We start from the raw sequence: 25,131 nt of genomic DNA, 5'->3' as shown, positions 1-25,131 counted from the left end.
TCACTCTACAGGAGTTTGCCCCCAAAGGAGCAGAGACAATGGAGGACTGTCTATAAGGCATTGAGCCATGAGGTTTTTAGTCCTTGCACTTTACACTTTGTTTTTTATTTGTATCTGGAGCTGTTTAATGATTAGCTCAGGAAAGAACCTGAAACACCAACCATTTCTCACTGAGTCCTTGAACTGAATAGTTTTCTTTTTCTCAGTTAGTTTTTTTACGAGAGTGTTTTTAAACTGCAGTATCTTGACTTCTACTTAAGTAAAAAATGTGTGTACTTTGAAGCCACTGCTGAGAAAAAAATAGGGAAAAAAATAGGAAAAAACAGGGTTTCTGCAGGTCTCTGAAAATCATTAAAAGTCATTAAATTATAATTTTTTTAAATTAAGGCCTTAAGTGGCATTAAAATTAATTAAATGTGATTAAATTGGCATTTAAAATTATATCGAGATATATTTGAGCCGAACTAGTTTTTGTTGATTGTAAAGCTAAATGTTCAGATGGTAGAGGAAGGATTTTGCTGTGTTTAATATATATGTTATATATATATATATATATATATATATATATATATATATATATATATATATATATATATATATATATATATATATATATATATATATATATATATAGCATTAAAAAGCATTAAAAGAGGATTAAACAGCATTAAATTAGAGTTACTCATTCCTGTATAAATCCTGAAAAATGCTTTTCAAGCAATCTAGGTATTTAAAAGGCCTTGAAGAAACGAACACATTTTTAAAGTTACCTGATAATATCAAGAGAAAAAGTGGCCAAAAAATGTCTAATTTCTATGGTTTCCTTTAAATTTCTACTTCTGACTGAGTCCTTCTGATTGGAGACAGCAGACAGATCCCTCCAAATCAACATACGGGGCTCTTAAGAGAAAGAGGGGGAAAAAAAGGAAAGAGATAACAATTTGGAATCCTACATTTTGCCATAACAAATAGCCTACCTCCTCTCTCTCCTCTCTTAGTCAGAGGCGTAGCCAGAACATTTTAATAAGGGTGGCCAGGCAATAACCAATGTACACTGAGCCAAAAGCGGATAGGTGCCAGAACCTCAGGGCCTACACTGTTCCAAAAGGAAAATGAGCAACCACAACATTCATATTTTCTAAATAAAGACAAACTATACTTTCCTACAGCCTTTGCTAACAAATAGACACTTATATTTAAACATCCATGCTGTCTAAATTAAAGGTTTAGTGGACAAAATTCTTTCAGTTTTGAGTTTTGGGGCAAACATCTTATTTATTATCATTACTAACCTACTTGTATTAATAATCATTCTGCATAAAATTAATATTTACATATACTAATATCTACATGAATTATTATTAAAGTAGTTATTTATCTCTGATTTCAGTGAAGATTCCCAGATGACCTGCAGAGACATCATTTTCTCTTTACCCCATAAAAGAGAAAATCTAGTTCTTAAGAGCATGAATTCTGTATTTATCTTTAATGTTAGTATATTGATGTGCATAATTAACCACAGTGTTTTTGTTGTCAGGTAATTGTTTACATATAGAAAATTAAAATGTTAGATAAGATAGAACATTCCACTTGAGAGTAATGCTGCTGCCACCGTCTGTATTATAGGGAGAAAATGGTAGGGGTGGCCACAGGGGTGGCCAAGGATTGGGTAAGGGTGGCCATGACCACCCCTGGCCCCCCATCTAGATCCGCCCCTGCTCTCAATACAATTTGGGCAGCAGGTGTCCTCCAATCAAGCTGCATATTTGCATTTTTTACGAAAATAGATCGCTTAATGAGTAAAACCTTTGACCTTATTTCAGCATCCATACTATCATAAATCGGGTCAAACCATCAAAGTCGGTCTGAATAAACTTAATTTGTGTGAATGACCAGTAAATGGTGAAATATCTTGAATGTTTCTTGGTCCAACAGTGACACCTTGTGGTCATTTAGAGTCTGTTTCTCAATTCACAAGAATGTGAGTATGGACTCGTGTTCTCGCCAAGTATAATCTTGACAAGAACACAGGGAAGTGTGGACTCAATATGGGTCAATTGGAAGAGAAGCGTACTAATGATGTCACCACACGCTCAGCTCGTCTGGACCTGCACCTCATCAGCAGTTAATAATAGTCTCCAGATAATAATACATTCTTACTTTTTTCATTTAATGGTGGAATAATAATTAACAAGGTCACATAAACACAAATCAAATGAACATTTTTGCCAAAAATAAAAAATAAAAATCGGCATCGAAGCCAGCGGTACTTCACACAGGGATATGCCAAGAGAGGGCTGCTGCAGACGGGCTAAGGTTAGATTATTAGTGAACTTTATAGTGAACTCAATGTCAAGCCACGCCAAGATATGTGGTCTGCAGTCATTAACTCCTGACCAGCGAGGCTTAGGCAGAACAGAAGTGCCAACTTTATACCACAAGAGGAGGATGTTGTAAAGTTAACGCGAACATCTTAAGGAGGATTGTTAAAGGAAAGGTCCGGTCATACTGAATTCAAACTCTGAAAGTAGTTTAAATATGAATTTATTACATACTGTTCAACACTGACAAGTGTTAATAATTAAGAGTACTTTCATTTCAATGTGCTTTACTCGAGACATCCATGTTTGTCAAAGAACACTACTGCCAATTACCGGTTTGTGACGTCACTGTGCGGTATCAGCTGTTGATGAAGTCCCAGTGTCGTATCTGGTGTATGTCACAACGTGCTATCATCCGAGTCATCTGAAAACATTCGTTTTGAAATGTTGACAACATATTACATGTTTTTTCTCTGGCCAGAAGTTTGATGGCGAATCCTCCCTCTTCAAGTTGAACCCGTCGAACCTGTCCGTGGAGGATCATGAACTGGAAAGGTGAAATAACAAAAAATGTTTCACTTTTACCCGATGTATTATAACATCCAACTGCCTTGCATGTGGGCATTGTCAGTTTAACAATAGCTCTCCTCTCGAAATCTAAATTAATGGTTGGTGATTGCAGGTGTGTATAATAGTTCCCATTGATTTTGCTTGTAAAGCGAGGAGATTGGCACTAGGCTTACCGCACCGTGACGTTAGTGCCGGATGATGTCAGGAATGAGGTTTTACTATATTTGGGCAAAAATGGCTGGCCCCAGACTCAGTGATCGCAACGAAAGTTATCATTTTAATTCTTTTACTGATTAACACTAAATTCATAAATTGACCGTTAACCTATTAGTTTTAGATATAGATAATGATCCATTGATCATTCCTTGCTGACCAGACTTTAAGGTTGAAATGTTTGCCAGTTAGTGTGATAGTAGCCAAGCAATTATTAATAAAAGGCACTTTTTCTTCACTTTTGACATGTTGATTTTTTTTAACCAAAAACCCATTTTGGTCACAACTACAACACAATAAAACTGCAAAATGCTGTTCTGGATTTCATGTCATTGGAAACTAGTTTTCCAGCCTTCATCTTGAGCTTGGTTACATCTGGTGTGATTGTCTGTGATCTTAGTTCCAGGATGAATAGATCACAGCACCAATTTTCAAAGGTTTCAAAAGTAGGCCTAGTAAAAGTAAAGGTACCAAATGAACTCCTTTACTTAGGCAAAAGTAAAAGGTGCAATTTGTATGTTCCACTTAAGTACAAAATAAAACTGACATTTTTGCGTTAAATTATATGAAATGATATTTTGATATTTTATTTAAATATTCCTCTTTAGCTAACTGTATTGGTGAGAACAGTGGCAGTTCTAGAGCAAATTCAGAAGGGGGGGCAGGGTGGTGCTCAGCTTGTCTTTATGGGGGGACAGAAAAATATGATATAAAAATCAAGGGAATATAGTTTGTTATTTAAAATAGATTAAAATTAACCTGACTCCGCCAGATGGATTTGCTCCGCATATACATCTGGAAACCTTCCGTTGAAGTAATTTTGGGAAGGGGCGAAAATACTGGTTAGCTGATTGGCCTATGTTGGTGATAGACGGGCCAAATAAACCAATCAGATCAACGAAGCATATGACGTACTAACAGAGTGACGACGAAGAGGAGCCAATTGATAGGTCAAACTCTTGCTGAAACCAGTCGGGAGAAGAGCAAAAACATCTTTTCCTCTGAGAAAAGCCTCCAGAGCAGTGGTTTGCTCTTCTTTCAGTGAAGAAATACTCTGTAATTCCGATAAAACTTGCTCGATAGCCACGCTAACGCTAGTTTCATCGGCTGAAGCCGTCATGTTCTTTAGACTGAACTGTCGCGCTTCTCGTTGCGTCACACCTCAACCCGCCTAAAAGCCAACGATGATTGGACGTTCCTTTGGTGAACGGCTCCAAATTTTCTTTAACAGAGAGTCTCCAGACTGATCTGCGGGTGAAACCTTGAAAGCTCGCGAGATCAGGATGGTCTCACGAGGCTAAAGAGATTAAAATGGCCAAAGAACCAAAAAGGTACCTGTGGCTCTGCACTGAATAAAGTGAAATTTCCACATCATTTAGTTTAACCATCACTGTTCCCAACAACCTCAGTAAGATGTTACATTCATGCTTATTTTTACAGCTTAGTCAGTTAAATAAGATACGCTGTAATTTTGCACATCTCTATTTTCTAATATCTTCTACTGTAATAATGTCCACAGCTGTATATTGAATGTTTTTCTCCAGGTGCACATTATTTATATTGTTAAAAGACTCTACAGTAAAGTATTTTATTTGGTTTATTTTTGTTTAACTCTTCATTATTATATAATTTTCATGCACTGTTCTGAGGTCCTGTGTGACCATTTTTCTATAATCTTTTTGCAGCTGTAATACCAGAATTTCCCCATTATGGGACAATTAAGGGATTTTCTATTCTATTCTATTTATTACAAATTTTGTGTTGTTCCTATAAAAAAAAAAATCTATTTTTGGCTTAAAAATGTCAATTTTAATTTAAATCCCATGCAATAGAAAAAAGTTAAAAAGTTCCTTTGTTGTTAAATAAATCTACCAAAAGATTAAATAAAACTATTATTTGTAATATTAGGTCATGAACATTAATAATTCAGAAAAAGTGATTGTCAGGTTTATGATTATAAAATGAATGTGTGCTTTAGAATCGTTTGTGCTGAGAGATGCTGCACTGTGTCTTGTGATGCAGTCAGGAGACCATCCTTCCTCATGATTCTGGTGGAGCATCCTGTCTGTATGAACTGATCAATTGTTATGTATGAACAAATACTGTTTTGTAATCATGTGCTATGTTCTGTCAATAAAAGACGGCTGCAGGAGGGGATTCGGAGAAGAAAAGCTTGATGTTGGGTGGGCTTTTCCTTCTGCTTCTGCAGTCGCTGCTTGATCCTCTTTCGGTGTGCAGAGTCAATTTCTATTTATTTGCAAAGTTATTTTTCCTGAATCCAACAGGGTTGTCAAATAACTTACACATGTTTGTTTTATTTTAAATAAAAATGACCAGTTTTAATCAAATCATAGGTAGAATTCAAGTAAAACTGAAAAAGTTTGCTATAACAAAAAGGAGTATTATTTCAGTTTCGATAGGAATAACATAAACTGTGATCCTATTTCCATACGACTGAAGCTGCCACCTTCATTTTTTTAAATCAAAACCAAAACAGAATTGTAAAGGAAAAAAAAATTAAATGGGTCCAAATAACTGTCGGTTCCAGCACATCTCTTTAGAAATGTATTTATTATCATGTCTTCAGCACAGGGGCCATGGGTGAGAACATGAAAAAAAATAGACAGGATAATACAGACATGTATTCACAACCAGTAATTACATGCCTATTATCCTGTCTGTGTTTTTCGATCAAGAAGCTGGGCTCCAACATACAGATTCACTTTGCACCTGTGGATTTCCCTATTTCGTTGCAGCTGTTCTGTTACGTTGTTATCAATATGTAGTAAATAATAAAGTTAGGAGAAGGTAAAAGTAGAAAGGATATCAGTTTTCAAGTAAAAAAGTCCTCTAAAAGAGGAATACTTGTGTAAAGTGCAGATAAAAAAACAAGCTACTTAGGTGCAGTAACAAAGTATTTATACACAGTTAGGGGACTTGTTTACTCTGCAGTTTATCTGCTGTTGTTAGATCCCTCTACTCCACCCACTCAGAGGTTCTCTCGATGTTTAAAGGGTGCAGCCCCCTTTGACTTTCTCATCTCAAAAGCCGCTAAACATTAGGCTCTTTTATTGACTCTTAAACCGTGATGCCTCTAAATCTCTTATCTGTCACCAGTTGCCTTTTGAAATGTATGAAATCTTTCCATTACAACCGACGTAGGGGATTTAGGTAAGCAATTCCACTTTATTTAAAGGTGATTGCACTAAAATTTCCATCAACATTGCATGGTAATGTAAATCATAGAAATATTGTTGCCTTTTTTCAGCAGTGCTGCAGCTTCTTTAAGTTCAGTCAGTTTAAAAGGTCGCAGCTGTCTCACACTTAAAGATTTCAGCTCTGATGAAATCAAACGGCTTTTGTGGGTATCAGGAGACCTCAAGCATCAGATAAAGCATGAAAAGCAGGTATTAAAATAAAGAGAACAAATGCATAAATCAGTGTCAATGCATTTCACATGTCCAGTTTTACTTACCGGTAAGTGTTTTAAAGGAGCCAAATGCTGTTTCTATTTCAGTATCTGCCTCTTCTGCAAGGAAAGGCGATTGCAATGATATTTGAGAAGAGGAGCACCAGAACAAGAATGTCCACAGAAACAGGTGTTCAGTTTTTCTACATGGAGCTTTAAATAAAAACTGCTGTGTGGAAACTTAGTTTATAGCTTTTAGCATTGATCAGTTTAAATCAAATATGTTCTGGTGGTATTTTGTGCAATGCTGTGCCCTGCCTGCCATTGTTATGAGAAACAAAAGAACTGCTGAAAGCTAACTTTCAGGGTAAGCCTGTAAAAAAAGAAGAGAAACAAAACACAGTGAACACACGGCTCCCTTTTGTCCCATTAAACCTGTAAACTTAGAGTTAGCTTATTGGGATTTTTTGTCACTAGAACAACCGAAAGTAATACACAATTGTGAAGATAAGGAAAATGTGTTAATGTTTTTTTTTTTTTAGGTAAAAATATGAAGCCTATTTATTCGTTTTTAATCTGATACAAATACAATCCAATGCAACCAATGACCTATAGAAGCTGCCTAATTGCCAGACTGAGCCTGTGGTTAATTTAATAAAAAACAGCTGTGGTTTAAAAGCCACAGAGGTTTATTTTAGAACATTAGTGAAATTAAAACTGAAGAATACAACAGACAGGTCAGACACCACAGTGTCACCTGTTTAAAACAGCATTTGGTTGCTAAAAAGAGAAACTGAGATTGAAACTGTGTGCTATTCTAAATAAGTAATCTCTGCAGTGAAACAAGGTGTAGGCATCATCATGCTGTGGGAAGACTTCTCTCCACCAGGGATAGAAATGCTGATCAAAGTTAAAGACAAGGTGCATGAAGCTAAATACAGGGTGTAAAAAAATACAAATTATTGTATGATCATGTGTAAGAATAGCCCAGTTGTAGTCTAGACCTTAATTCAGCCGAAAGTGGCAACACTTTTCACAAAGGGTCTCCATCAAATCTGATTGTGTCTGAGAAATGTGACTGTTGTGATGGCAAAACCTTGAAGACTTGCAGCTGTTGAGGCAGCAAAAGTTGATTCATGAAGGAGAAAACATGCCCAGCCTTTCAGGGTTTTATTTTCAGACAGATGTTTAAAGGCATCAGTCATTTTTTCCAATTTACAATTACTGATATGCGTTGGTATATAAGCTAAAATGACTGTAAAGGACTTTGACTTTTATGGCTGAATTATGGCAAAATATGAAAAAGAATGGGGGTTTCTTCTACAAGCAAGTATATCAGGCTAGTGTTCATGTATGTATTTTCAGAGTATGTGTTTGTTTTCAAATGAATATCTCCAGTATCTGGACTTTTATGAAAATGTATGTTGTTTTTTTTTATATATACTTCAGGTTTTGCATTGCTGGGTGGCCACCCCTGTTTTCTAACCTCACAGGACATCCACTTGGGAGTGAATGAAAGCAGCACTGACACAGCAAGGTGTGTTTTATTTTTATTTTTTGTGAGGTTTTAAACGTAATCAAATTCTTTAATTAAATAAAAGAACAGTTACTGGTGCAAATACATTACTCTGGTAAAAGTAAAAGTACCAAATGAAATAATTGACTGAAGTAAAAGCATAAGTAATTTTAAGTTTTAGCATTAGTAAATACAACAACAAAAAAATTTAATTTATATATATATAAAAAAAAACATTTCTATGGACAGAAAATAAGTTCATGTTCCTTTTTTTGCTGCTAACTTTGTTGATACAGAGAACATAAAACACTGACCTGGCATAAATGTGTTCTTAATATAAATTTCAGACAGGATAATACAGATTGAACTGAACCAAAATCCTGCATAAGCAGCTGAACCCTTTTAAAGCTGTTTTTTACAGCTATAAATTTGCAAAAAGTATTACATTGAAATAGAACTTTGCAAAACATAGTAAAAGGGGAGACGGTGGGAAATATCTGATCCATTACCTGCAATGTTTGCCCCTCTTCATAATACATGTCGCTCGGAATTATTCTATAAACATATAGTAAAGAAAGCTATGCAGGATTGCTTACACCTTAAGTGAGTTACCTAAAGCATAGCAGCAAAAATATGTTCTAACATCATGGAATCAATATTCAACAACACTGAATATTACCAGGCAGATTCTCTTCACACTCAGGTAAAGTACAGATATGACATCTCTGCCTTTTTTAAATCATAAAATATTCAAGACATGAGTATTTTGTTAATCGAAGAGAGAAGAAGCAACTGCCATTCGAACTAAATGTTTTATGTTAACTTGTAAAAAGGATGCATAAAACATGTTTTCAAAATATTTGCTTGTATTTATTACTCTGTAATTGTGAATGAAGACTAGAACAGTCTGTTTAGCATTAAATGTTGACCTGCTTGCGACCTAAAAACACAAAATAGGGCTGTATTGAATATATTTTCGAATATGAAATATGACATGTCACTGCCCCAGATACATTAGGTTAGGTAGAGATGGTAAAATATAGAAGTCATCATAAGCTGCTTTATTTTTTTTATTTTTTTTCAAATAATCCCTATTGTAGTTGCTTAGTGGGGTCATTACACAATGGGGCAGACATATCCAGATGAAAATATAATTTAGACCCATCCAATGGTAAGCATCCCTATGATGAGCAGAAAGCTGGAATACTTTTTTTCAGACACATTCTACCTTATATTTATAGTTGCCTGTGATTTGTTAGAAAGCAGTGGGTTTCCTGGATGTTTTCTGGATGTTTTGTGTAGCATATATGTTTGCACAGGGTTCTCTCAGGACTTTGCGATATCATCTTGGCACGAGTTTACAGCCATTCGACTCTGGAGGAGCTGGACCAGGAGGCATCTATCCCCATCATTAACGGACTCTCTGACCTATATCACCCCATCCAGATTCTGGCAGACTTCCTTACCTTGCAGGTAGCATTTTACCTCAGTATACCATTATTCATATAATGAACCCACTTAACCCTCACTGTTTTCTTCTAGGAGCATTATGGATCTCTTAGTGGACTTACAGTGAGCTGGATTGGAGATGGAAACAATGTCCTCCACTCTTTTATGATGGCCGCTGCCAAACTAGGGGTTCATCTTAAAGTTGCCACACCAAAGGTTTGCGTCTTCTCAGACTGTCATGTGTTTTCATGGGATCACCCTAAATTCATTGTTATCCACAGGGTTATGAACCAGACAGGAGTGTCACTGAGGAGGCACAGAGGCTCTCCATAGAAGTGAGGTTTTAGACTGATTAAAGTCATTCTTGGTTAACAACATTCACCCATTCTAACCATGGTTCTGTCTCAGCATGGGACCCAACTCATTCTGACCTCTGATCCGATGGAGGCTGCCCATGGCAGCAATGTGTTGGTCACTGACACTTGGGTCAGCATGGGTCAGGAAGAAGAGAAGAAAAGGAGGCTGAAAGACTTCCAAGGATACCAGATAACCATGCAGGCAAGGAAGAAGCTTGTGTAGTTGGTGTTTAAAGATCAGTTATGATACTCCACGGAGTCAGTCAGTCATATCCTTTGATCATTTTCACATTTTCTCATGTGGGGTACGACTAAAGGTCAACGTGCTGGTGAAGATTCTTAGTCATCCCGGTCATAGTCATTCCAAAAAAAGTTAAAGACAAACCACTTGACTTTTTTTTCCAAGTTTGAAGATGTTTCGCTTCCCATCCAGAGGAATTCTCCATTCAAAATGTCTGTAGTAGTGTTGAGTTCCAGGCTTTATATAGAAGCCAAACAAAAGCATTGTTATGGCTTAGCAAACATCAAAGCATCACTCCTGTAAGCTGAGAGAGAGTTACATTATAAGTTCTGTAATTGTAGAATGACAAAAATATCACAAGTAAATTTCTTTTTACACCTGTTCAAATTTTAAGTTCAAAAACACAAATTGTGTTCTACCAGTTGCATATCAAAAACATCTTACAGTCTCAGTTTCGCTCTAAATAGCCCAGAACTTATGTTGCAAAACTACTTGTGCATTGTAAGTTTGGAGCTTTTTAATTTCATTTTTTTTCTTCTTTCACTATGCAAAAAATACACAGTACACAAATTGTGTTCTGTGAGTTGCACATCAAAAATGTCTTCCATTCAGTTCGCTCCAGCTGATCCGAAACAAAATGGGGAAAACAAATCTTTATTAAAATCTTCATTTTTTTTTCTTAACACAAATACAAACCAATGATTACAAGTGCACGAATCTGCGGCTGTGATTCCCAAATTTAACTTCAAAAGTTACACCCTCATTTTTACTTTTGCTCCAAATTGATTCGTGACTTGTGGGTAGTACCCTTGATCGTGCAGCAGAGGGCGGTGCCTGCTCGATGACCCTGTACCAAAGCTATGGATGCTCTTCCCAATTATGTCAGTGTTTAAGTTTGCCTATCAAATTAAATCCCAGTGTAATGACTCAAAGTTTTGGGGAGTAATGAGAGAAAATGTAAAATGTCAAACTGGTATGACCATGTCTGCAATGCTCTGTGATTACGTTCCCCATACTAGATGTCTTTCATCTGTCTATATATTGAGGAAGTAGGTAGTTCAGGACACATAACAGATTTTAAACAAAGTTTTATTAATTTATCTTTAGTTTGTAATTTTATATCACAGTAGTTCAACAAGTCTGAAACAATCTGTTACTAAAACAGAACTTTGATAAAAAAAAAAAAAAAGCTTTATTAAATGTATAATTTGAGTGACTTAGAAATATAAATTCTATTTTTTGGGGGGGTATGGATGAAAATAGACTGGAAGTGTGGCCAAACCAGACTGGACCTTCCTTCACTGCCTCCCCAGGAAGTTGGAAGAGGTGGATGACCAGGTGTTTTACTCGTCCCGCTCCCTTGTTTTTCCTGAAGCTGAGAATAGGAAATGGACCATCATGGTAAGATGATGGGGAAATTCTTCACATTTGTTATTTCTTCTTTTTTCTGTTTAATAATTTCACCTATTTTCCTTTTTTAGGGTTTGATGGTCTCTCTTTTGACTGATTATACTCCACAGACCTCTATTCCTAAATTTTGACCTTTAAGGTGGAATTTACCTTGGACTCTCTGAAAATGTTACATGTTTTTTTTCCAAATGATGGGTTTACTTTTTTTATTTATGTTGTTGTTATAAATTATATGGAGAATCGTTTCATAACAAATAAAATAATTAAATACCTCTATTGATAAATTATTAATAAATATTCCACAAAATCTATAATATATAATATACCAATGAAAAAATACATATTTTAACAGAACATTTTACCAAATTTTAATTTATTTCTAGATTTATTTATTTATTTAAAGATTGTTTAGATATTTATTTAGTTTTACCTTAAATGGATATTCATTTATGTTTTTTTATTTATTTATTTAATTTTGAATGAAATTGTTGTCCGTAGAATAAAACATTATCTGTCGTATTTAATGCTTTTACAGTTATCTGAACTTGATGGAGAGTGCCTGAAATAAAGAAATATATAAATATGTATGAATATTATTTTTTTCCCTTATTTTGTGTTAAAGTCACAGCTTTATCTAAAATCAGGGTTTACTTTAACATGTAATTCTGTTTGTTAGAAAAATCCAACAAAGTTTGAACCATGAACTGTAAAACAAAAAAAGTGATTTAAAAGGTTTAAATTCTGGTATTTATTTTTTGGGAAAGTGCGTCACCTCGTGGTTAAAAGCATTAATGCGTCACAGTCCCTGATTGGAGGACTGTAGGTGACGTGTGGTTGTTTAGGGTGGGAATTAGAGCTCTTTTCGTGGATCCGTATCATGTAGCTTAGCTCAAGCAAAAAGAGGGAGAATTCTTTCAACTTCTATCCAACTTCTACATGGCGTAAGGCCTAACATAATACTTTGATTTAATAAAAATAAAAAGAAAATTTTGGACATATGCATGGGGATGCATACATTTCCAGAACACATGTCGCCTAAAGCTGGTATACAGTCATTAATTTATACAAGAGGTCTAAAAGCAGCACAAAAAGTACAGATGTGAACTCATAAAACAATTATTCTCATAAAGAATATATATTTTGGCCTGCTGCCCAAGATCCAAATATTTTCTAATATCACAATGGTATTTTTTTTTTTATTCTACTCTATTATTTAACTCCTATAATTACATTCTATCAATAAACTCTTTAACTCGTAGCTATGATATTATTCTCATATTTTTTCTAAGGTCCATATTTGTGTGACCTTTTTTTTTTTCATAATATTTTTGCTGCTGTAAACACCGGAATTTTCCCTATAGTGGGACAATAAATTGATTTTCTATTCTATTCTATTCTATTATTTTATATTATATTATATTCCTCATTATCTAGAATACAGAATGCAGCCACTTGAAAAATGATACTGAAAGCACAACTCTAAATAGGGACCACAGCAATTTTAGCCAAAATTAGTGAGGGGAAAATTCACTGCTCCAGGCAGTGTTTTCAGGCATAACAAACATGAACTTTAGCTCTACCTGTGTGCGTCACAAAACCGCCTGTCCGAATAGTGACCTGGTATCAAAGGAGTCATTAAAGGCATTCATTCTCTGCTGCCAAATACACACGAAAACATATTGATTAATAAACAGTTCACTGAATGAGCTAGCAGATAGAGTGGGCTCGTTTGCGGGTGTCACATTTGTAGCGGGAAGCTATGATCTCTGTGTGTGGTCCAGTCCGAACAAATCAGGTAACTTCATTCAGAAACAGAAAACTCTCTCAGCGAGTATTGATCCGTTGGTTTAATAAAAAAAAGAAAATACAGCAACAAGCGAACACAAAATTTGTGCTGCTCCCCAAAAACAATGTACAATTTATGTATCTGTATGCACAAAGTATAACAAATCCAATAAATTATTTATTTAATGAAAGAAATTAACCAGTGGGATATAACGGCCTTTTTTTTTCGACGACCACCCACGTAGAGAGCGGCAGCTCGGAGAGGGAGCTGGAGCTTTGGGTGGGAGGAGGAGGAGGAGGAGGAGGAGGAGGAGGACGCCATTGCAACCACAGCTGGTCGTCCGAGATAAATCTGAGGAAGAACAAAACCATACCAAAGTTTCCCCACAATCACCGGCTTTGACCCATTTCTCTCCATTTCCTCCCGTCTTTCTTCGGGTTGTGAGGAAATACAAAACCAAGATGGATGTTTCGTCTTTGCGTAGAAGAATGTGGAGCCCCAGCGCCGAACAAAAGCAGGTAAAAAAAAAAAGGCCGAGTTCAGGGAGGGGGGGAATGGGGGAAAGTTAGAGCTAACTTAGCTAACTAACGGTAGCTGAATATGACCGTTACACGCTCCTGTTCTCCGTTTAATTCAATCCCTCTGTTCAGAAAAACCATTAAATTCCACAGCTTTAATCACTGTTGTCACCAACAACAGAAATATGCTAACAGACGAAGCTATAAAGGCTTAACTTTCAGCAGAGTTCAATGTTTGGTGGGAGTTTAAGCTTTAGTTGAAGCTATCCCGTACGTTTAAATCTTTCTTTGTTATAACTTTATTATATGTGTTATTATCAGGCGAATGACTCCAAAAACATGTTCAGGGGTTTTATACAAAGGTATGCGAGTAGCATTAACGTTGATTTTATACACAAAGAAAGAAAATTAATCCTCCTATTTGGGGAATTTTATAATTTGATAGGTTCAGACTTTTTGTTGGAAAATTAATCAAGATTTATTTGATCATAGCTGTTTGTTCTCGGTTTCTTTTTTGAGTTATCTGTTTTATTTTTAAAAGGATTTATTTAAGGATTTTTTTTTTTTTATGGAAACTGGGAGAAGGCAAAATTTTCAATAAAGTGTTTTTTTCAAGTCTGGAAATAGCTAATGGAAACATATTTAGATAGCTGGTTTTTATTCAGTGGAGCAGTGGGTAGTACTGCTGCCTTGCAGCAAAACATTTCAGGTTCGATTCCTGGCATGGAGTTTGCATGTTCTCCCTGAGCATGAGTGGGTTCTCTCCGGGTACTCCGGCTTCCTCCCACAGTCCAAAAACATGACTGTTAATTGGCTTCTCTAAATTTTCCTTAGGTGTGCGTGAGTGGTTGTTTGTACTGTTTTTCTCTCTGTTGCCCTGCGATGGACTGCCAACCTGTCCAGGGTGTACCCCGTCTCTCGCCCTTAGACAGCTGTAGATGGGCACCAGCACCTCTCGTGACCCCACTTGGGATTAAGAGTGCCAGAAAATGGATAGATGGTTTTTATTAATTATTCCCTTGTCTAAGGAAAGCATCATCTATCTTGCTATTTATATTGATTTCATATTATTCATTTCTTTTGTATTTATTTATTTATTTATTTATTTATTTATCCATGGATCAGTTCATCCATCTGTGTTACTGAAAGTCTGGCTGCTCCAATAAAACTTACTTATTTTCTAAAATATGTTTAGTCGAAAGAGCTTTGCAACCATAAATAAAATAATCAAACTAATCAAAAATCTTCCGATTACTGTGGCTGCCTTCTTGTCAACATATCAGGTGATTTACCGGTGTTAAATAGGGAAGTTAGGTCCCCCCCTGAAGGCGGTTACGCCTCAGAACTTCCCTTCCGGTTCTTTTCCTGCAAGCAAGTTACCTAGTATAATTATTCTTAACTCAAATTTGGTAAAAAACATATAAAAAGGACTATAAAAAAAAGGAGTAAAAAAGTAACAGAGAAATAGCTTGCCATCGGCACAGTGGTGGGCTCAAAACGTCAGCAAGTGTTGGCATCCAGCAAAAATGAGCCCCGCACATCTCCTGCTTCCTATACCTCATGAGTCTGTGTCGCATCAGGTGGATGCTTAGCTGTTCGTGTTAGAAACAGACACGCCATCCATGCCCTGACTTTCTTGCCTCTATGCCTCAGAATTACAGATAGCTCTCCTCTATCAGTCCGGCTCCAGGATGTATCCTTATCCTGCGTATCTTCTACAGACAAGAAGACTGTCCTCATTAGATGGCCTCTGTTGACACAATGTAATCCACCATGTGAAGGAAGGCCTTCTACTCAATCTAATCTGGCTAACAGATTAACAATACACATGATTAATAAAGAATAAAACTAATACTGGTCTGTTTCATGTTCAATATATGCATAACAGCCCTTTTTCTCCCCCCCAATCTTTCAATGCAGACTTCCACAGTAGCCTTCCCCGTCCGGTGGTCCAGTCTCTCACCATGAACTCCAGTAGGAACTGCACCTCAGCGGGGAATGGCAACGGTCTGGCAGCGCTGGAGTCGGTGTCCATAGTGACCATCACGCTCCTGGCCTGTCTGGGGAACCTGCTGATCGTGGCCACCCTCTATCGCAGGCCCTACCTTCTCACGCCTAGCAACAAGTTTGTGTTCAGCCTGACCCTGTCCAACCTGCTGCTGTCCGTGCTGGTGCTGCCGTTTGTGGCTGTGAGCTCGGCCAAAAGGGAATGGGTTTTCGGGGTGGTGTGGTGCAACTTCACCGCCCTGCTCTACCTGCTCATCAGCTCAGCCAGCATGATGACCCTCGGGGCTATCGCTATTGACAGGTCAGACCCCAATCAATGTATACTTGCATTTAAATAATATTTGCATGCATCAGTTTCTAGATGAGATTAATTACGGACCAAGCTTCGATTGGTTTTATTCTTTTTATTTTGCCAATTTTTCTTACATATTTTATTACTTTGGTACATTCAGAAGCCTTATAACTGAAAAAGGTTTATTACTTATACCTTTTACATGGTTCAACATTTTCTTAACAAATTTCAGTGGATTTTAATGCGATTTTATGAGGTTGTGCAGGAATGTAGCAGACGGTCAGAGAGGATGTTGTGAAGAACTTTAGTGAAGTTTCTGTAAAACTATATTCCAAGCTTTAAGTATCTCTCAAGAGAATTGTTCTTGTTTAAAAAGTATAGAGTTAATGGGAAGATGGAAGGAGTTGAAAAAAAAAATGCAGGAAGAAAAATGTGTTTAGAGGCTGCAAAGGACTTGAGACTGGTGTGCACTGGATGATCTGCCAATGGAAGGAGTATTTTTACCCTTAAAATAAGACAATTAGATAATATGCACTTGAAATTACAATGCAATTGTTATTTCTTATTTTAAATGTAATTTGCTTTGTCACATCGACAAAGTGTGTCACTTACCTTCTCAATTCAATAAAAACCGGACCAGGTTTTTATTGAATTCGGACCAGGAGAAGACCCCTGACTAAAGACCCACTGTTGTTGTTTTAACAGTCTGATAAAGACCAATTATTCTTTGTTAAATCAATAAAATAAAGTAAAATTAAATAGTGGGCGGATAAAAGTGGAGATCAAAAAAAGATAAAAGAATAGAATCTTACTGCTGCAGACGCACAGATAATTTTCCACAATTCTGCTTTATGCTGGGGCAGATCATAAATAAGATCTGAGCTCATTTTTTTTCAAACATTTAAAAGTTTAATGTGCAACTCTGGAAAACAGTCACATCAATACAGATTTGTAGGTCTAAGACCATCAGGTATTAGGATAATTGATTTATACACATGACCTGTACTTCAGCATTTTGAACTACCTGAGATCAGTTGTGTTTTCTGCCTGCATGCTGACCTTTCAAAGCTCTGACTGGATTTTCTCAGTAGCTCAGTCCTCGGTGTTCTCATTGCTCTCCTAGTTCTCCTCAGCACCTTGGGGGATTTCTGGTTACACAGCGGTTTTTTTGTTCTCCTGCCAAGCTCCCGTCTGTCTGTTGTTTGCGGCTTTAATCAGAACGCATTACAGACCTCTCAGTGGGCTCCTGCAGCTTTCAGCTCCTGTATCGGCCTCTTCCATCTCAGCAGCCTCTTGGGTTTTTTGGCTCCTATTTGACAGATTTCTTCATTATGTTCCTATTTAATCCCAACAGGTACTACGCCGTGCTCTACCCGATGATCTACCCTATGAAGATAACAGGGAACAGGGCGGCGGTGGTCATCGTCTACGTGTGGCTACACTCCTTAGTGGGTTGTCTGCCCCCGTTGTTCGGATGGTCCTCCTTTGAGTTTGACTGTTTAAAGCGGACATGTGTTGCATCCTGGTCCAGAGACCCCAGTTACACTGCTTTCTGGGTAATCTGGTGCATCCTCCCGCCCTTCTGCATCATGTTGGCTTGCTATGGATTCATTTTCCGCGTCGCTCGCATGAAAGCCAGAAAAATCCACTGTGGGGCCGTTGTCGTAGCCCAGGAGGACTCAGCGGGGGCTCAGAGAAACGGACGCAAGAACTCAAGCACTTCCACGTCTTCTAATGGGAGCAGAAGGAGCCTCGTGTACGCAGGGAGTCAGTGCAAGGCCTTTGTCACCATCCTGGTGGTGATCGGCACCTTCCTCGTGACTTGGGGACCGTACGTTGGAGTGGTGTGTACAGAGGCTCTGTGGGGGCAGGGCAGTGTCTCTCAGGGGCTGGAGACTCTGGTAGCGTGGCTCTCTTTCTGCAGCGCCGTTTGCCATCCACTTATCTACGGCCTGTGGAATAAAACTGTGAGAAAGGAGCTGCTGGGAATGTGCTTCGGCGATCGCTACTACAGAGAGTCTTTCGCCACAAGGCAGCGAACGTCCCGCCTCTTCAGCATCTCAAACAGGATCACAGGTGGGAGAACATAAGAGGCTCTGTGTGTATGTGAACTTTGATGGCATATTTCTACAAAGATATAGTTATTAGTTGGATGTTTCTAATTATTAATGCATTTCTAAACTATAGAAAAGATAGAAAGAGTAACCAGTGGAAGATTATTAGTTATTATATTATTATAATTCTTCACTAACTGCAGCTGTATGGCTCCCATCTGATTCCAGATGGACTTGTTACCCAAAGTACAGGAAGCTGAGTGATAAGGATACAGACAAGTTAAAATCCTCCCACAGATAAAGCATTGTTTTTGTTTCAACACAAAGAATTAATATTTTTGTAAAGACATTTTTTAAATAATCTTTAATTTTCTAGTTAATATGAACACATCTATCCAATAACCATTACTCAAATGCTGACTTTTGTATTCCAAAATCTGCTTTTAATTTATAAAGGAAATAAACCTAATACAGCAGGCATTTTGAATAGAAAGACTGAAGTCTAATAACGTATGTGCTTTATGATGAAAATTGACCTTTTTTATTATTTCTAATCTAGCCCACATTAAACATGCAAAACATGCACAGTTCTATACACATCCCTCTCCTACAGAAAATCTTTAAAGAAATTACTGGTTTGTTTAATTTAAATAGTGCATGCTCTTTTTTTGTGTACAAACATACAAAAGAGAATAGATACAAACCCCGCTCCACAAAAATCCACTTGTATTTTTCTATTTCTTTGGCTCTTGGGTAGACTTATTTTTTAACTGACAGTTTTAGCCCAAGAAAGAAAAGGACAGGAAAGCTTTGCAAGCCTAAAAATAGCTTTATTTCCTGAATGCCTGTTTTTGTACCATCTCATAAAGTGTTTATTTGTTCCATTCAGACCTGGGTATGTCCCCCCACCTGACTGCAATGCTGGCCGGAGGAGGACACCTGTTAGCCCAAGGAAGCAGCACAGGAGACACCGGCTTCAGCTTTACTCAGGACTCAGGTACGAGTTACACACTGGAAGAAACAAATGAACTTTTCTCAAATTGCAAACCAATGATGATTGTAACTGTGTGTAGGTGTAGGCGGCAGCTAAAGAGCAATCCTCTAACCCCTGCTAGCTGTTAATGCTGCCATATTATCCTATGGGTTTCTGCTTATGGTGCAGGGGGAGTTGGTTACTCTTGTTTTGGATTCATTTTAGTGCATCACTACTTTCTGATTAGGTTTCTCCTCCTGTGGAACAACCATTTAATTACATTTAATTACAAATGCTTATCAGTCAATCTTTTCAAGGGCATTCATCTTTCAAACATAAACCTCTGGAAAATGAGGCACAGAAATGAAAATGTTTACAAACAACTATTTGCGATATAAACTACTAACCATTTATTTCTCACTTACTTTTGATTCATGTAGCTGTCATTTCAGTATTTATGGACATTTTTAGATGTAGCTTAAATTATTAATTTATTATTTAGTGAAAATGAATCCTATTCTGTCCTGGTTTTATAAAAATGTGTTTGTTAAAATACTTAAAAAAAAAAAAGTGTTATATCAATTATTTTAAATAGTTGAATTAAGTATTAGTGGTAGGGTTATGAATTCCTGGAATATTTTGGTTGAAGCCCTAAATACTTAAATTGAACTGATTGTCAAATAAAGTTTCTTTTATATATCTATCATTAGGTTTTATATTTAAGCCCACCAATTTTAAGGGTTTTTTTGTTTTGAAAAAAGAAAAAAAAGGATTTTATGGTTTGAGTTGATGACAAAACTGCTGATTTTTGCTATCTGTATTTCTGACTTCTGAGGATTTTTAGGTCAATTGTTCCAACTGTGAAAAATTGAGGTTTTGGTTTGGAAAAACTGCATATTTCAGCCTACTATGGAGTGCTAAGATACAATTTTATGGTAAAAGTCTTTTGTCAGTTGCCTTTAATTGGCCTAGCATTCTTTATACTAAAACTTTAATGTGGTGTTGGTCTGAGAAGACTTTCTACAAGGTTTGGGAGTGCTTTATGGGAATGTCTGACCTTGGCTTGTCCCAATCCGATCCACGTGTCGGATCGGCACGCCGATATTGGCAAAAAAAATGCGTATCGGCAAAGCATGTAAAATGCCGATCCAGACTGCCGATCCAGTTTTTAAAAAAAAATCCGGTCCGTATTTTCCAGTTTCGCCGATTGAAATGATCCATTCCACTATTTTGCGCCAGTGTTTTCCTGTTTTGCATTTTTATTAAAACTTTCAGTAATACTTGCACCTTTAACTGTTTACGGTTTTACTGTTCACTGTGCAATTTCAGATTGCTATTCATAATTTTGTCCAGTTTGTGTTTATCTCTTAATAAACAGGTAAGTTTGTTGTTACCAAGCATTGTGTTTTGTTCAATCTCACCTAATTTAGCTGGCTAGATGTTATCAAGAGTACTAAAACCCTTTTCAACATGAGTCTTACAACTAAGGCTAAATACTTTAACTTAAATACATGCTCGGATAGGCTGGTATCGGCCAGTATCGGATCGGAAGTCCAAAAACAATATCGGTATCGGATCGGAAGTGCAAAAACCTGGATCGGGACATCTCTAGTCTGACCTTCCTTTCTTTAGAGAATTTACAAGGTCAGACACTGATGTCGGATGAGAAGGCCTGACTTGCTGCCTTCCCTGTAATCCCTAACCAAGGTGCTGTATATGTTCACATTTACGATCTTATGAACTTGACCGGTGCACAGTGCCGTCGGAACAGAAGTGGCTGCCTTCAGACTTAGCAGTGAGTCAGGAAGAGTAGTGAGAGTTTTTCCATGGAACTAAGCAGGAAAGCTCAAATACTGGAAAAAAAGATTTTATTTGATACTAAGAAAAGAAACAAGGTATTTCTAATGAGGAAAGATGCCCTTTGCTTCCTTTATGTGATATACTTTTAATTTTCTTGACATTTTGCTCAACTTTTATATTCTATTTCCTTCTTTAACCCCTAAGATTAAAATTAAAATGGCTTTGTGTCTCTAAAGGATTTTTTCAATGCATTAATCTGTCCTTTTTTGTCTAATCTAGTTTTTACCCATAACTGTAAGATAAACTGGCCTCAAGCTGAACTCCAGACCAAAAGGTTCCTTCATTCATTCCTGTCTAACAGCTCTTGTTTTCAGGATGAGTAATTTCTGACTGAATATGTTGTGGTTATTTATTTTTTTTTTTTACTGGGAGGTAATATGTGAAGCCCTGTTTACAGGAAGTCATCCTGTTTGTCTTTAACCGGCAGGCACAGATGTGATGCTGCTGGAGAACTCCTGCACAGATGGCTCCTCCTGGCCTGCGCACCACGGGAACCCATCTGGAAGGAGGCGGAGCTCGGTCACCTTCGAAGACCAGGTGGAGCATTCCAAAGGTATCTCACCATTGGGCATTAGGCGAAGGGAAAATCATAGAAAAAAATATTCCAAAGAAGTGGAAAAAAAACAGGGTGGCACTAAGCAATTTTAATGTTTGTGTTTTGTTTTTGTTTGTTTCATTTCATTTTGCAGCTGAAAACATGTCTTCAGTCCAAATCCATGCAGAGGTCCATAAATCTCTGGACTCCTTCGCCTCCTGCTTGGCGAAGGCCATCGAGAGCGACGCCAAGCTGGCGCTGTTTGAGCAGAGTCTAGCACCGCAGGGGGGGCTCTTTATGACGAGGGGGGTGCAGAAACCCAGATACCTGGACGGTCAGAGACTGAGGCTGGAGAGCATCGATGAAGGCATCGTGAAGGACGACAGAGAGGAGGAGGAGGAAGTGGATGTGGAGGAAAAGCTCATCTGAACGCACTGTGCAGTGTTCTCAGCGATGGGGCTCTGTAGCTGAAGGCAATTGGAAGAGGCGTATAGTCATTCCACCATGTTGGATGTTGGTGTCTTGAAAACCTTTTATATCATTTTTGTACTCTAATAGGAATTTTGTACTACTGTAACCTTATATGATAGGTTTTTGCTGCAGATCTTTTGTCATTATATATTTTTAAAATACGGCATTTTGTCTAAGTTAAAATAAGGAAGAAAATTTATAGTTTTTTCATATTGCCTGCTTGAAAAATGCAAAAAGAATCACCTCGCTTTAGCGCCTCAAGCAAAAAACATCACTGTGCAACAACCTCTGTGATGTTTTCATTACTGTCATGTCTCTTCAATTTTTTTTTTTGGTTGTTTTTTTTTTTTGCTTGAGGACTTGAATAACTGCAAATTTAATCAAATCAGTGTTGACTGGATGCTTCTAAGCTTTGGAATATCGATGTATTTATTTACTTTCAGGATCGGTACAAATCATGTACAGAATAGGATGTATGGACTGAAAACAAAAAAAAGAATTTCCACTTTTCATTCTTGCTTTTTTTAAACCTCAGTCATTATTCTAAATAGGTAAAAAAAAATCGTGGACTTTTTAGATTGATTGCACATTTTGTCAACAATGGTACAGAAAATTGTTAACCAGAAATTGGATGTAGTGAGTTTTCCACTCACACCTGCAGTTTATGCATGAACTCACCAAGCAGGCATAGCTTTATAAACACCAGCCTCAACTGCAGGGGCTTAAAGAGCTTCCAGAGGTTCCTGCAGCTTTTAGAAGCGCCTCTGCTTCCAAATCTTATCAGATGGGTGAATTGGTATGCAGCCATTTTCTCCAGAGTCCTGTTAATGATCTGATTATTCAGTGCAGAACATCGGACCCTAGAGTTCTGAAACTGAAGACTTGTCCTGTAGAGCACTGATGTTAAATCTAAGAGTCCAGGTGACCACCTGAAGTTTGCTTATTGCATAATTCCTAATCCATTTTAGAGCAGTCTGCAGCTGTTCAGCTCCTAATGCAACAAACCGCAAAGCACTACGTATTTTACGTATAGTGTTGGGGGTGCTATGAACCCACACAGCCGCTATCAAGGTTCTTATTAAGACTTGATCAAATACTTCCTCTAACCGCGCAGTGTGACAGGAACTGTGATGAGATGATCTGTCGTCCATTTCATTTGGGGATAATGTTAGGCCAGTTTTGTTTGGTTTTTTTTTAGCCAGAATTTAAAAATGGATTTTAGAAAATCCTAAATTGGATTCATTGTAAATGCTGGAAAATGACCTCAGGAGAAGCTTGGATAGCAAAAAAAAGGAAAATGTTTGAATCATGATTGTATCAACAGTCCTTTAAATAGATTTGCCACATCTTAATATTTATGATTTTGACATTAATTACAATTCATGTTGGGTCATAAGTGTTTTAGTTTCAAATCAGTCTTATTCATAGACCTAAATTGAATTCACAATTTAAAGAACCAATTTGGAGCCTAGGTAATATCTTTTAGTTCATCATAATGTATCATAATACGTTATGATCGTAATACATATCGTAACGGTGCACTAAAATAATCAGTAGGGTTGAAAACGCTTCTAGTTCCATTACATCATAAACAGCTGTCCAACTTCTGTAATGCAAACTAAGGTACTTACCACTAACCTGTTCTCAAGTTTTCCTTTAATGCAATAATGCAAATCATTTAGAACACAGACGGGTACAAAAAATGGTCTCTACAGTCGGTTCTTCACGCCGATATTTTAGAAACCAACTTTGCTGAATTAATAGCTCAAATCTGACTTGAAGACGTGTTTCCGGAGTTACGTGGTTTTTTTTGTTTTTTCCACTTGTATTCTCATCAGGTGGATTGAACCTTATTGTAAAACTCGAGTCCAGTTCTCATGTTTCAGTCTTACCTCATTTGTTTCCTGTTTTTATATTTGGTACTTTCTTTTTATAGGAGAAAATGACTACAAATGAGAAGTGATGACCTTTTACATTTGGATATTTGTATTAAAACGTTATACCAAACTATCTGCTTTGAGTGAAACAATGTTATTTGGAAAACATTGAGATGTGTGCACATGACTGAAGATATAACAGAAATCATCAGTAAAACGATTTCTATTTAGACCACCTCTGGTACTAATGCCTGGATGTCAGACGTATGCATTCATACATGCATCCAACTTCAATATTTAGTAGTTTTGTAAAGTGGAAAGCTGCTTTCCAATCCCTGTCTAGCATCAATAAATCTATTATAGATGATTTTCAAATGTTTATGCATATAAGCTTCTGTTTAGGAACAAAACGCATCTTATATCAACATGATCCCATTCAAGCAGTGAGGGGTGAAGTAAAACAAATCACATGTTAAATCTCTGTAAAATAAGGTGATGTTAGATATACATTTGGTCGTGATTTTTAGCGCCTTTTTTAATTTAACATGAGGCTTTATTTAGAACAGATGATGCAGATATTTTGGCATCATGACTTTAGTTGTAAAACAAAGCAACCTTAAAACTAGAGAATCTTTTTCCCCCAACAAAAATTTGATAAAACATACTTAGATTTTATATACATTGAAAATTATATATTAATAAAGAAATTAAATCCTCTGTTGCCACCATAAGGAGTTCCTCCTGCTATCTTCACTCTGCCTTACCCATCATTGTCTTTAAAGTGTAAATTTGTCTACCATTTCTCATATGTAAAGCTCATAGAGTGGAGTTGGGTCATGCCTGGCATGCCAAGAGAGCTGCTGACCCCAGATTCTTTTTTAACAAATCATTTCTTACTGTTTTAGAAATACTAATACTGCAAAATTTGTAAAAACAAAAAACTTTAGTGTTATTTTACTTTTATTCCTAATTATGTTTGTCTAGCGTAACAATGTTAACTAGCATGTTTTAACTTTGTTTTATATTTCCAAAAATAAACTTTCCAACAAACTGTGGAACAAAACAAATTGCACCTCACAAGTGGGGATAGTGGAAAGGCTGAACCGAAAGTGCATAAGTGCTGTAAGCATGTCACTATCCACATTTACACATCCTCTGTGTTCTGTTTTGAGCACTTTTAAAGTTAAAAAGACAGAATCACACAAGACTAATATTGTTAGAAGGGAAAAGGGATCTCAATACCCTGAGACATGGTGGGATCCTCCATGTCTTA

At 37.0% G+C, this 25,131-nt stretch overlaps 2 protein-coding genes across 3 annotated transcripts; both read left to right on the top strand.

The window, feature by feature from the left end:
* Positions 1–6,116: 6,116 nt before the first annotated feature.
* Positions 6,117–11,851, top strand: otc (ornithine transcarbamylase). Of its 2 annotated transcripts, none has more exons than XM_038289621.1 (10): positions 6,117–6,275; positions 6,373–6,511; positions 6,622–6,703; positions 7,963–8,050; positions 9,349–9,502; positions 9,572–9,694; positions 9,760–9,813; positions 9,887–10,036; positions 11,339–11,476; positions 11,557–11,851. In XM_038289621.1, exons 1-10 carry the CDS (start codon positions 6,193–6,195, stop codon positions 11,614–11,616), a joined length of 1,071 nt encoding a protein of 356 aa, XP_038145549.1. In that variant the 5' UTR covers positions 6,117–6,192; the 3' UTR covers positions 11,617–11,851. The 2 variants fall into 2 exon arrangements, with proteins under 2 accessions (XP_038145549.1, XP_038145550.1); XM_038289622.1 differs by having other exon boundaries at positions 6,119–6,275; positions 6,376–6,511.
* A 1,700-nt stretch (positions 11,852–13,551) lies between these two features.
* gpr161a (G protein-coupled receptor 161a) lies at positions 13,552–22,235 on the top strand. The gene is made up of 6 exons (XM_038289694.1): positions 13,552–13,789; positions 15,710–16,097; positions 17,443–18,164; positions 19,032–19,139; positions 21,403–21,528; positions 21,665–22,235. The coding sequence occupies exons 2-6, from the start codon at positions 15,754–15,756 to the stop codon at positions 21,937–21,939; spliced, it is 1,575 nt and encodes a 524-aa protein (XP_038145622.1). The 5' UTR covers positions 13,552–13,789; positions 15,710–15,753; the 3' UTR covers positions 21,940–22,235.
* The last annotated feature ends 2,896 nt before the right edge of the window (positions 22,236–25,131 follow it).

This window comes from Cyprinodon tularosa, unplaced genomic scaffold (assembly GCF_016077235.1).
Source record: "Cyprinodon tularosa strain WSP-4 unplaced genomic scaffold, ASM1607723v1 ctg270, whole genome shotgun sequence".
In the NCBI taxonomy this organism is placed as follows: Eukaryota; Metazoa; Chordata; class Actinopteri; order Cyprinodontiformes; family Cyprinodontidae; genus Cyprinodon; species Cyprinodon tularosa.
The sequence above is the reverse complement of the archived record's forward strand: the minus strand, read 5'-3'. Positions and strand labels throughout refer to the sequence as shown.